Source organism: Mytilus californianus, unplaced genomic scaffold, assembly GCF_021869535.1.
Source record: "Mytilus californianus isolate M0D057914Y unplaced genomic scaffold, xbMytCali1.0.p SCAF_7, whole genome shotgun sequence".
Taxonomy (NCBI): Eukaryota; Metazoa; Mollusca; class Bivalvia; order Mytilida; family Mytilidae; genus Mytilus; species Mytilus californianus.
In genome coordinates, this window is record NW_026262723.1 from 94139224 (window position 1) to 94154045 (window position 14822).

General features: G+C 32.6%; 1 protein-coding gene across 1 annotated transcript in view; it reads right to left on the reverse strand.

Moving 5' to 3' along the window:
• LOC127708685 (neuronal acetylcholine receptor subunit beta-3-like) overlaps nt 1–14822 on the reverse strand; it is a 61539-nt gene that overhangs the window by 26836 nt on the left and 19881 nt on the right. The window contains exons 3-4 of the mRNA XM_052213799.1: nt 3912–4105; nt 277–386 (exon numbers count right to left, since the gene is read on the reverse strand). Of these exons, the coding sequence (XP_052069759.1) occupies nt 277–386; nt 3912–4105 (304 nt within the window). The remainder of the gene's footprint in view (nt 1–276; nt 387–3911; nt 4106–14822) is intronic.

Here is a 14822-nt window from a genome sequence, read left to right on the forward strand (position 1 = left end):
TTTCAAAATTATTTTTTCCCTACGAAGACAATTACTTTATCTATATATAGCATCCTTTCTGCAGCAATTTAACTTTAAATAAGTATCTACTTACTAACAGAATAATTAATGAAATTTCCTTTGTATAAACGTTCATAAAGCATTATCTATTAATCTAACATTATTTGAAACCAATTTGACACATACAAAACACGACCATGTTTGTTAATGATTCTACTTTATGTAGTGCTTTATCAAAAGCTTTACCTGTTATATTCCAAACATAAAAAAACTTACTAGTTATAAAGTTTGATATCTGGTTGCCAGATACTCCCCATGGGAACCCTCACTTTAGTGATGTTGTCATATTCTAGTGGATCCCATGACATATAAATATCTTTCCAATGCTAAAATAGAAGATCATTATGATTATATTAAAAACAATATACAGATATATAACTTTTCCTAAACGCTTTGAACGCATATTTCAAATTTATGATTACTTTATTTTAATTGCAAATATATCCGTACTTTGACTATAGATTTCTGTAAAACTGTCTCCAGCGTGAATGTCTTCATAACTTTTCTGAAGTTCGTATTGTGTAAGTCATTTGCATTCTTCCGTTTCCTTTGTTTTATAAGAAGATGTTACCAATGAGACAACTATCCCACCAAGTAGATGTGGTATATAGTTATCATGTATAATTTACAGTATGAAAATGTCTATATGCAGTCAAATATGAAATATTCATTTATATCATTTAAATGAATAAAAGGGTGACTGCGTTACAGTTTACTTCAATAGAACAGGAACCGCACAGCACAAGTTTACCAGAGGTCACCATGATGTTGCAAGGTCCCAAACCATATTTGAAGCTCTAAATCATCTCAGTCTAAACAATCGGTCAATGAATTCAAAAAGTAAAATATCAAAATACAAAAAACGGAAGGTCCCTGATTAAATGGCAAAATCAGAAGGTCAAACACATCAAACGGATGGAAAACAACTGTCATATTATTAACTTGGTATAGGCATTTCCTTATGTAGAAAATGGTGGGTTAAACCGGGTTTTATAGCTAGCTTAACCTCTCACTTGTATGACAGTCGCATATAATTCCATTATATTGACAACAGTGTGAGCAAAACAAACAGACAAAATAGGTAAAAATGTCAAAAATTGAGGTACAGCAGTCAACATTGTGTTATAATCTTAACCACTATAAAAACAAACAACTATGCCGACAAAGAAAAACAAAACGGCATATAGACACTCTACAGACAAAACACATAAATAAAAAGGAAAGACAAGAAAACAAAAAATAACCACAGCACATTAACACAATGGCGGGACATTAACACAATGGCGGGATGTATAAATACCGAGCCACGCCAAAAGTATATTACCAAAAAAAAAAAAAAAAATGGACAAACAGTAAAGGTTATAAATATACAAAGACAAATAAAAAAAACCAATAATACGTAATTGAGGCGATAAACAACGTCAGTACCTATAATATATACTTCAAGACCATCATGTATTATTTGTGAAGTTGATAAGGAATATTTATCAACAAGGTCTTGGTATCTTCCGATGAACTTTTTTTATAAAAAGTACGAGACGTTCTTTGACATAACCCTGGTTGATCAACTTTCTGCTCAGACACTGGTGACGTTTAATAAAGTCTAAGTAGAATCTGCAAGCTCTTGGATACCGAATGAGTTGGGAGATGTATATCCTATATGCACAACACTACCTTTATAATAGATCTGATATGGAAGCTAAATTCTGTAAATGGGAAAAACTGTCCCCGACAAAAAATGTTTGGACACACCACTCTAACTTGCAGCGGATATTACACTCTCGCGTGTTACGTTTATATATTACTGAATAAATGATGTGAAGGAACAGCTTATTGAATTTATTCTGAACAGGGAAAACATCATCAAAGATCTAGCTATAAGATGAGAATAAAAAAGGTATGTGGGGTATATGTCAATGAGACAGCACCACTTAAAGACAGATCCAGGAAAAGCATAGAGTAGTTCTGAAGTTTACCATTAACTTTTATTCCTTTTATAGTTCTATTGAATTGTTTAACAATTTTCAGCAACATCAATTTGACATGACTTCCCAGTTTGAGGAAAATAAAAGTAATTGGAAGAAAAAGAAGTATTTTGTGATATATAAATCCCATGGTAGTACTTTCTAAAGAGGCTCTATAAGTACAAGTGATGTCTCTTCTGTTTACTGACAGATATACATTTATCAAAGCAGTAAAAGCAAGGTCTTGGGACGAGAAACGTGTTACATTAGTTCCAGGTCCATCACATAATAATCTTTGCGATTATTATCACTAAAATCTGCTAACTATGTTAGAATTCTCCATAGACTACATCGTGAATTGTTGTTAATGTATGTATATAATACATATCATTGTTTTTATACGGTCACACATTTAACCTGTTTTATTGCGTTATTGGAATGTTGTCAAATTCTAACACACTTTCTGCAACCTAACACAATAAAGGGCCTCGAATAAACATGGTTTTGTTGTTCATTGTTTTTTTTTCCAGATTCCAATAAAGGTTTTTCAATGTTTTATTCATCTGGTGTGATTTGATGAATACTTAAGGGTATTTATTTGTAAGAAGCCAACTTGGTTGGTTGCACTCCTATTGACTTTTGTTCTGTCAGATTTTGTTTGATGATTTGTGTTTGTTTGCTAGTATGTTGCTTTCTAAACAGGACGAGAGTAAGAATATTTAAAGCTAACTACAAAGGATGGTGCGTACCAGGTCATCATTGAAGCCAATATGGTTTTCCTTTGTATTTTATATTTTGAATCTTTTTGTTGTTTGATGATTGTTGATTATCCAATTCTCTGTTTAAATGAATAGCTGAAAGATACTCGGTAAGTTTTTCATCTAAATTGATGAATTTTTATTTCTTAATAAAAATGTATTAAAGATTTTAAAAACCATACAGAGATATAGTTTTAAACGATTCTATTTATGTATAGAAATACATGTATAATGTTTCCGATTTATGAAATAATTTTTAAGGATAATTGACAACTTTATTATACTTCATTTCAGGTTTAATATAAGTTAAAATATGATCATGGATGTAGTCAATTTCTTTCATTGCATATTTCCACTTTATTGTCGCCAGGATAGCATTTTCATTCTTGTCGGATCTTTTCTTTTAAATATGGATGAAGGTTTCCACCCATCAAAACCACAAATAGACGAAAATCAGATAGACTTGAAATATTGAATAACATTTTAGAATGACTTCTAAAAAAAACTTAAAAAAACAACCAGTATGTGTTCTATTCAGAAGCATTTATCAATACTAGAGAAAGAGAGGCGAAGGATACCAAAGGGACATCCAAACTCACAAGTCGAAAATAAACTGACAACGCCATGACCAAAAAAGAAAAAGACAAACAGACAAACAGCAGTACACAAAACACAACATAGAAAACCAAAGACTAAACAACACGAACTCCACCAAAAACTGGGGCTGATCTCAGGTGCTCCAGGAAAGTAAGCAGATCTTGCTCCACATGTGGCACCCGTCGTGTTGCTAGATGTTTTCGTTGTGTTTATATGATCAAAGTATAATAAGACTTCGGAATATGGCAGTTGTTATCAAATATTTCGTTTCTATGTATGTTGGCGTTTGTTTTTTGTTGCACTTCAGTGTTCGTATTGTTCCTTTGTTTTCCTCTTATAGTCTATGTGCTTCCCTCGGTTTTAGTTTGTAACCCGGATTTGTTTTCTCTCAATCGATTTATGACTTTTGAATACCGGTATACTACTGTTGCCTTTATTAGGTTCTTCACCTACATATTAAAAGGAATACAGACACCTATGAAAGGAACAATGATTGAACACATACCAATTGAAATGTACAGTGTATACTTACATATGTTGCCCATACATTTGTTTTAAGAACTTGATTCCTCTCATCTAAATCAAGTATTTGTATTAAACTCAATCCATACTGTACATTTAGTACATCGTTCTGAGAAACAACAGGTCGACCCATAACTCCTATTTCCTGGTAGTTGTTAAGGAGCTTTTTTATCAGCGTTTTCTCTTTAGACAATTCAGCCACTTCTAAAAGAAAAGAGAATTTTAAATTGTGTATCAAAATATTCTTGATGTCCTGACTTGCTCTTTGATTGTAGTACTGCAAAGACGTGGTGTAATACTATCAACATCGATTTTCTCTGTTTTAAGTCTTATGGAACTTACGTAGACGACCCGTATGTATCGAACTCGTATCATTCCGAGACTTAACAAGCCACCGTAATCCAACGCAAAAAGGCCTACAGTCTCTTTTCATTTTCTGTATATCTAATTGTCTTAAAAATAGACAGAGAGAGGACAATAAATAACAAACATAATTGATGGTTTCAACCAATATGGTATTTTTGTGGATCCTTTTTTCCTAATCAGTTCTACTGATTCAGCTTCTGTCTATCTTTCCTAGTTTTCAAGACAATGGGGGAAAATGCTAACATTGGCTTAAGACCAATATACTATATGGAGTCATATTGCAATCTTTGTAGCGCTTGCATTGTTGATCCTTTTTGCAATCTACATATTCTTTATAAATTAATGACAAAAACGATTAATGGTCAAAATGGTCTTTGAAAATAAATAACAGTTACTTGTACAAGGGGTCAATTGATTGTTTCAGTTATTAGTATTTTTATAAATAGATCTGTCATTGCATGTCATTTTTGTTATTTATAGTTTATATCTATTTATTACAATCTTCGAGATGGTAATAAGAAACGTTAGAATCGGTAAAAAAGGTAAGAATTTGAAGTAAATTGATAGCAAGTAGATAGTTTATCCCTGTCAGAATTTCGCTATCTAATATGATTTTCAAAAATTAGAAAATTACTTGCATTTTAACCATCTGTTATATTTTTAGTAGACATGTGAACGTAGGAACAAATATGAAACTACACACCCAACATATGATTGAGGCGAAGTTAAGTTTCAATGGTATGTTGATTTCGGAAATGAGTTTTGAAATTTTACAGCACTGGGTCGATACCGCTGCTGGTGAACTATCAGTCGTCCCCGAGGGTATCATCATCTCAACAGTCAGTACTTCGGTACTGACATGATTTAAAACAAACCTTTCTTAAATTATCCGTTTATAAACTTATAAACTATTAAGAAACTAAGGTTTCAACTCCCTCAGGCAAAGTTGACCTAAGATAGATTAATCATTTGGCTATCATTATTAGGTCCTTTAGGTAATATAGCTCGTCAACAGTTTCGGTTCTTATAATCCATGGCTTTCAAATATTCGGGTTTGAGTGTTCCTGACGAAGGAAATGCAGAAAAGCACTTCGGGCTAATAAAAATGAAGTGTTGTTTAATTTTTGTTTACAGAGGGACGACAAGCAGGCGACAAACACCAAGTGATCAGATTAACTTACACTGGCCTTGGCCAGTCGGGCTTTAAGTGTAATACACAAAACTGCATCATGTATTCATTTGCAAAATAATTGTTCAAAATTATGTCAACAAAATTTGTATAAAAGACGGAGCATAATATTTTGCATTCGAATTTAATGATGTAATTTGAAAAAAATCTAGAATAATGATTTTTTACGAAAATATTTCATTTTCTTAGTGTTCAAAGTTGGAGATATGAGATAGCATCTAACACTGATAAATGACAAATATTGTCTCTGCTTGATAGGTTGATAAACGAGTTCACTAAGACTGAAATGGTAGTACATTTTCATGTTTACGATGGAAAGATACAAAGTTTGCGTGAGGAAACAGGTTGTTATTAATGTGACCATGACTCTTTCGATTTGATGGTTCACATCAAGAAATAGGCGAAAATAATTTGTCATTAATTCCCTTGTTTATAGTTTTTGTGGGGCTTCGCTCATTTTAATAATTTTATATCCAACTTATCACGAAATGCAGGCATTAACCTTATTTAACCTTTATCTCGGCATTTAGTGTTAGAACGATACGACACAAGATCATGCTTAATGCCTTCATCTACTTTAAAACCAGATATTTCAAAATATTTCAGACCAATTTAAGTTATATACATGTATAAACAGATCAGCTGAATGTCTGAAGTTATAAAACTTGGTCTACGTGCATTCAAAAGCATCTTATTCACAATCATGTTCATGGTAAATAAAATATATGTTCGCACTTCCCTAATATCCGTCCAGACAATTTATAGATTTTCAAAAGCACAAGCAATACATAAGAAGCGTGCCACCGAATAGCAAGCTTCAATATTAAGGATGCGTCGGAAAAGAATAAGAAACATAGTTTATTGCAACATTTATATCACTTTAATATACATTTAAGCATTTGAATTACGACAGTTTGTAAGCCCAGTCTGCAGGAAATTATAAGAAATACTTTTATTTTGGCATAATGTATGTGCGACAAGGTTTCTGCCATCATAGATAATATGCTGATTATGTTATAGATATAGTGTTACAGAAAACTTAAAAAAAAAAATACGCAGGTCCATAAAAAACAACTAATAGTAAGTACAAATGTATCTTAACATTTAAACATTCATCTATTTTCAAACAAGATTATTTTGATAAATATTTAATTTGAAAGATGTTAAAATTAAACGCTATCTAAATGTTAATGATAGTCATCCCCCGAATAACATTGTGGAAAAAAAGCTGGACACAAAAAGGTCCCGCATTGCCTCCATTTGGTACTGTGCTGGTGATACCCACGGAAGAGACTTCCACTAGCAGTGACATGGGCCTAGTGATTGTACAACGTCTGCAGAGATACCAGACTTATAATTTGAAACGCCAGACGCATGTTTCGTTTACATATGGCTCGTCAGTAGCGATTGAAATAAAACAGTTTGAAGGCCAAACAAAATACGAAGTTGTAGAGCATTAAATGGTAATAAAAACCGAAAATTCAGAAAAGTTCTGCCAAAGAAAAACAAGAAAATCTATGCCTGAGGGAGGGGGTAGAAAAAACTTTGGTATTTGCCCATACCGCATAGTCAGCTATAAAAGGACCCCAATAGTTCTTTTGTGAAAAATATTTTTGTTTTAATTTGTTTACAACCATGTATAATGTAGACGAAACGCGCGTTTGACGTACAAAATTGCAACAATTCTCTCTCTCTCTCTCTCTCTCTCTCTCTCTCTCTCTCTCTCTCTCTCGTTTAACGTTCAATACGGTATTTACTTCTATACTTGAAGCTTCTCTTAAAGTGTATCAGAGAGATCATTTCATTCAGGAATGAATTAAAAAAAAAAGCTTTCTAGTGCAATAGAAACATGAATGAATTTCTTAGATATTGTATGGTGTGTTTATGATTAAAATAACTATCTGATCAGATTTTTTTTTTAATAATGTAAACCAACTAATTTTTGCGAGCGATTTATTTTTGCGAATTTCGCGAGTGGAAAAATAACGCGAATATAAATCGTCGAGATTTAGTAAAACTTGGATCTCCTTATTTAACTGCATCAAATAAATTTGAAAATCGCGAAATTAAATCGCCGCGAAGTGGGCTAGAAAGGGCTAAACGCGAAATAAAGTATCCGCGAAAATAAGTTGGTTTACAGTATTTTATTATTTTGTATGCAATATTGTGTGATCAAAATGTCTAACAAAATACCGAACTCTAAGGTAAATTTAAAAAGGGGGAAGTCCATAAAACCAGACAAAACCAAACACTCGATTATATCAACCAACGGAACGACTGGAAAACAACTGTCCTATTCAAGCTGATTTGGTACAGGCATTTCCCGAAGAAAATGGTGGGTTTTACAATTGAGTGTTGTAGAGAGAGCGGACTTTGTCTCCTGATCTTTCTTCAACATAGCAATAAGTAATCTTCAATGATTTACAAAACGTACATAGAATAGGCACTCCAAGACCCGACCTAGTCCATCTTCAATTCCCACCACCTCCACTCACATACAAGAACCGGTCACCAGCTCTTAAATCATATATATGCCCGTGATGGACAACATATCATATTTAATCTAAATTCTCCAATTACTTGAGTACTTTCACTAAACGATACAAAGACGCACTAAAGTTAATTAATATTAAATGTTTACCATAAACAGAGCAATCTTGAAGATAATTAAATCTAATTAATTTGATTCAGATACACACACTGTCAATATTTACTGTTATTCCATCAATTTAAGGCAATGAATTCAAAAGTTTTACGGAAGTTGTGACAATTAACTCTACTCCCAACGTGATTGATGTTCCCAATTTTGTAATTTTGATAATAGTATCCTTCATTGTTATCAACAGTGTTCCGTAGCCTCAATTTATAAATCTGTAAACCGTAAAATAATAAAAATGATAACGCCTTTGATATAAATAAATCACAATTACTTCAAATTGGGATTTGTTTCAAAGACTTGAATAGTACCATATTTAGATGAAATTCAATTAAACAATGGTGATATGAGAATTGAATTTTATATAATGATATCCTTAATGTGTTGGAAACTTAAGATAAACACTTGAGAGATATGAAGAGGGTATTTCAGGGCTTGTTGAACACTTAATGAGCAGTTAATGCTGCAGTGATTATATCGTACAATTAATAAAAAAAATATAATCGCCAATGCAAATTTCTTTGACGTCTTGCAAGAGAAGTGATATAATTGCTGATTCAAAGAGGCATTTTGAAACATAGTATCGAATATTTCTCTAGTATTTTTGACAGAAAAGTGCTAATAAAATAACCACTAAAAGGAATCAATAGTGTTGAACGAGTTAACTCACTCCTAACATTACAAATTAATATTGCGCTCTTTCGTTAATGGAAGTGAACGTCACTTTAAATACATAGAGTGGCGACGACATCGGAAAATGGTCTGAACTGTAAATAATTGGGAATATCTTCAACGGCAAATTGCTATCTGCGGAACTGATTAAATATTTACACTTTAATGGAAACAATGGAAATTTGTATTTACTTGCTCATGGCAGATAAATCTGTAATTATCATTGTATATAAAAACACCTTAAATAATTTAGTTTTTCACATAATGGATTCAAATATCATAAATGCTATAGTTGTTTGTACTACATTTCTATTTAATTGAATCAAAGACTTTCGTTGAGTTATTTGTAGCAACAACTAGTTTGTCAAGATAAACATACAGAAAGGTGTTTTAACTTGTTGGTAAACCTGTGAGTTTTCACGGTTTAGGAAACCTTTCCGATAAATACGAAGGGAATGCTGTTATCCAAAAAAGACGGTGCTGAATGTAGTAAACCATTTGAAGACAGTGTGGTTTATGAACATAACATCTGAAAATATAGTAAATCTTCATATAGGAAATAACTATGCTACGACTCTCAAATCCTATATTTCGAAAATTGAAATCGTAAATGATTTCGATTTTATTATCATTATTATTTTTATTATTATTATTATTATTATTATTATTATTATTATTATTATTATTTTGACGTTCGCCTGGGCATGGAATGAAAAGATTAATAACACAAATTAAGACAAAACAAATAAAAAACAAAGACAATATTGGGAGAACTTTAGCTAGATATAATCGGGAACTGCTACATAACAACAAATAGCTAAATAAAAACCGATTAAAAAAATTAAGTTGTAGATTTATTCTCATTATTTCGTCTAAACATGACTACTTAATTGGATTCGTTTTTTTCATCATTGTCAGTATCTTTCCAAAGGTGTTTATGGTTTAAAGTTGAATAAAATGACGGAACGTGACCATGTAATTTAGAATTTTCTCCTCTGTTATACATATTCAGTCAAACTGCTATAAATAGTTATCAAAGGTACCAGGATTATAATTTAATACGTATAAAGGTCACCTCTATTTAGCGAAAATCTGTCTTGTCAGGTTGCCATCTTCTCGTCCCAGTTCGACCTATGCATTTTAAACCTCAATTAAAATGTCACCTCTAATAAAGACAGTTTTCTCTGGTCCGGAGAGCGACCTTCATATACAGGTTTGACTAAAATGTCTGCCAAAGCCATATATGTGAATTCAGTAAATGGGTTAAACTATTGGTATTATGGGCAATAATACTATGTTCATTTTATTTACGGTCATTAATCCTACTGGGAGTTTCTACGTGTAAGAAATCATAGAAGGTACTTTAACAAATTATCTGACCAGTAATTTATCTTTACTGCTGTACTTCCAGTCGATTGTTATCAATGGCTTCTCAATCTCTACTACAGTTCCATTATACGACTATACTTTACAGAAATCATAAACCACTGTTATCGAATCTAAATACTTGTAGCTGTATAAACTATACAATCATGTTAGAAATAGTGCATTTTCTGGATATATGTTAAGTTTTCATTGGAAATGCACGGTACATTGAATATAGATATTACGATATTTAAAGGGGGAAAAATATATATAAACTTGTGTATGTAATAACGTATTTGATTTTAACGAAAGAAATATCTGTATTACTGAAAAATTATTACACCAGGGTTTTCGATCTTACAAACTAGTCAAAACATTTACTAAATTTTTTCATCGGTACAAGGACATCATTCGTAAATATAAATCAACATGAAGACATCGTATACGTTCAGGTATTTCACATCCAATCTTTTATGGTATTATTCTATACTAAGCACAAAAATGTCGACATTCACCTCAAAAGCTAACCAAACCTTTAAACAGACTTATTCAGAAGGGATATAGTTACGATACTGTTGTCAGATCATTAAAGATGGCATATTTAGGTATTGATATCGATTCACCCATAGGGTCTTTGCATCGGAAATAAACACATTTATTCTAAAACCAGTTATTGGCATGATACGGGTTATGTTCTTCTCATATATTTTATGATGGTATGATACTTGTAACGATTGTTCTCAATCTTTCTTACAATACCTTTAGTCTGTAGATATTTATTCTATTCAATAGCTTTTCGAAATACATTAGCCAGGTTTTCTAAATAAAATAACAACTAAACTACTATTTCAAGAAATAGAAATTATTATTATTACTATAAATAACTACAAAGAATGAAAGTACAATATGTTTAACGGTTTTCTGTGATTTTCGTGCGTGAAGTATTTACCTATTAAGTTTCTGTAAAGATGAGTTCAAATTCGTTTTGCTATTCGGAAAATCCCCTTTTTATAATCCTTAGCACGCCTTATCCTTGCGCGTAAGAAAATAGGTCGCTACTGGTCAAGGTTAATCATATAAATCACTGTCAATACATACGTAAATATTGGATTATAAAGAAAGCAATCACGATTTCATACGTCTCGACACCGATTTATCAATATAAAGCATATAAACACAAGTAACTAAAGAAATGTAGGATTAATAACAAGTTAGAAAACAAAGATGTTATTCGAATGCCACATGTTGGCGGAATTTCGTAACGCTAAATCGGCAAATGCCAATTTTGCCGGGAACGACGTTACGTTAACACAAAGGTAAAACCGCGTTATTGAATGTTCACAACACTGCCCTCCGTCAAAATAGAATTTCGTCTCGAAATTTAAATAATTGCGAAATACTAAATCATTAGATACAATTAAACAAAATCTAAACAAGCACCTGCTATCTCAATAGAATATTAAAATTAAGAAAATTTGTTTTTGTCAATGTTGACTAGATCACGAATATATCACAATTCTTGACACGTATAATAATAAAAGTGTACCAATGATATATAAAACAATATACATATAAATAATGTCAACAATTTTGTAGTTTTGTGTCTTTCAATATAATAAATAAACTGTTTATAAAATTTTCAATGTTTTCTTTGTCCAACAACTTCACTGTATTATTGGTTCGTCTCTTTTTGTCTTTCTTTCTGTATCCTCTTCTGTTTTTTTTTCTTTATGTGTCCTCTTCTGTTCTTTTCTCTTTCTGTGTCCTCTTCTGCTCTTTTCTTCCTTTTTCTCCAATCTTTTTGTGTGTCTTGAGTTACCTGTTTTTCATTCTCATGTTCTTTCTTAGTTTGGTCTAAATCTGTTTTACGGAAACTTTCTTTCAGTTGACTTATTTTTTCCACCTGACAGAAAAAGTTTCCATCCTCTTTTTTAACTGAAACATTTACAATTTCTTCCGTAACTGGAATATTTTGATTTTCTTCTGTTACTGGAACATTCACAATTTCTTCTGTAACATTTACATTTTCTTCTGTAACATTTACAGTTTCTTCTGTAAAATTTATATTTTCCTCTGTAACATTTTCATTTTCTTCTGTAACATTAACGTTTTCTTCTGTAACATTAACAATTTCTTCTGTAACATTAACATTTTCTCCTTTAACATTTACATTTTCTTCTTTAACATTTACATTTTCTTCTTTAACATTTACATTTTCTTTTGTAATATTAACGTTTTCTTCTGTAACATTTACATTTTCTTCTGTAACATTAACATTTTCTTCTGTAACATTAACGTTTTCTTCTGTAACATTTACATTTTCTCCTTTAACATTTACATTTTCTTCTGTAACATTTACATTTTCTTCTGTAATATTAACATTTTCTTCTGTAACATTAACGTTTTCTTCTGTAACATTTACATTGTCTCCTTTAATATTTACATTTTCTTCTGTAACATTTACATTTTCTTCTGTAACATTAACGTTTTCTTCTGTAATATTTACATTTTCTTCTGTAACATTTACATTTTCTTCTTGCAAGAGCTCAGGCAACATCTGGACATCGACCTTGTCCGTCTGTGTACCCTTATAACTTGTACTGGTAATATTTCCTATATGTACATGCATGTCCTGCGTACTTGCTACCATGGGTTTTCTGTCATCGGCCATTACCGGCTCTACCATTGAATCTCTGATTGACAGGAACTCACTTCTTTCCGCTTCTTTGTCAACGATAAGCCCAGAATTGGTGTCTTTTACTCCGACTCTGGCTTCTCTATCAGTTTGTCTCTTAGTCTCACATTCAATCCGCTGACCATTAAACTGTAAGCCTTGCATAGGATTGATTGTGATATTCATTTCATCAATTAGGTCACAACCTAATAACATGTTATCTCCAATGGGTGCTACATAAACTGGCCATTTGAAGGTTTCACTTCCCAGATTAACTTCCACCTCTGTAATCCCTCTTGTTGTCAAGTTCTTACCGGCCTCAGCAACTACCAAATTTCTTGCTGCTCTCCTTAGTTTTGGCCGTTTACTCCCAGGAATCTGATTATACAACTTCTCACTTAGAACCGTCACCTCTGCTCCAGTGTCAATAACTGCATTCGTCACAATCTTGTTAATGACCACTGGAACTGTAATGCTAGCTGCTGTCACCCGAGCAATGATAATATGTCCTTCTATCCCGTTGATCGGTTCTGCACTACCCATTACCTCCTTTGGTGTGTTCTCTGGTGTGTTCTGTTGTATCTCCTTAGACTCCTCAAACAACATCTCTAGGCTTAAATCTAGGTCCCGTATATCTAGGCTATCTTCTTCAAATGATCTCTTTTTATAAGCTGTATTCACTGATTTTTTCGGTTCAACCAAATGCTCTTTCATTTGGCAATGTTTCTCTTCATATTTCAAATTATTCTCTTTAACTTTTTCTTTACCATGTTTAGGGGCTGACACTTGGTCGATAGTCTCAACCCTTAGCAGTTTAAAGACTCTTCATTTTGGTTTTGACTCCTTTCATTATTCCTTATAAAACCACCTCTATTTTCTTTATGATTATGATAGGGGCTTCTCTTTTTTTTTGGACAATCTCGTATGTAATGGCCTTCCTCATTACAGTTAAAGCATCTGGAGTTCTTCATCTTGGTCGTATGGTCTCTATACACTTGCTTATTTTGCCATGGACTACTGTCATAATCCTGTTGTGTATAATACTTTGCCATTTCTCTTTTAATGGTTGTCTCTAGTGACTCCGAAATTCCTCTTTCAAACTGAGTCAATCTTTCCTCTGTTACAAATCTTTTTCCTCCTACTTTTCTGACCTCTATATCTTCGGACCCACAATTATTTCTATAAATGTCCTCTGTTGTACCAAGCTGACGGATGTTTCTGTCTCTTGAACCTCTCTTGTAAGTCTCATATAGCGTTACTTGGTGTATTGCCTCTGTTATGCTAGTAATCCTTTTTGTCAGTAGCTCAATAGCAATACTCTGGTCCGGCAATCCTCTAAGCATAAACTCCACACTGAGTGTACTGTGTGTTGCTGTGTCAATTGTGGGGAAAGACTTCCTGACCAACATCTCGACCCTTGAAGCATACTCCTGAATTGTTTCTCTATCATACTTTTTCAGAGTATGAAGCTCTTGTCTGTATGTTTCCGGGTACCCATGATCTCCAAATCTATTTGACATGGCTGCACAAAGTGCTGAAAATGATCTTTTTGTCTCTGGTGTAAGAAATGAGGCATATACCATTGCTTCATCTTTGAGGGCTGTAACCAGTTCTATGGCTTTGGTTGATGGAGTCCAATTGTTCATTTCCGCAATCAGTTCAAATTGCATCACATATGCGTTCCATGGATCCTTTCCGTTATAGAATGGCACTCTTGTTCTGCGTCCATTATCATTAAATCTTGGAACTTCTGATGTATTGATATACTGTGGTCCACTGGGATGCTGCATTGGTAACAAGTCTGGCTCTGTGATTGGTTGATACTGTTGGAAATTTCTATTTTGAACTGGATATTGTGAAAAATTACTGTTCGGGGCTTGATTTTGTATATATCGGCTATTCTGTACTGTATTTTGCGAATAGTTACTTCTTTGCATTGTATTATAAGGATAGGTGTTGCTCACAAATTGACTCTGAGTATACAAGTTCTTGTTAAGAA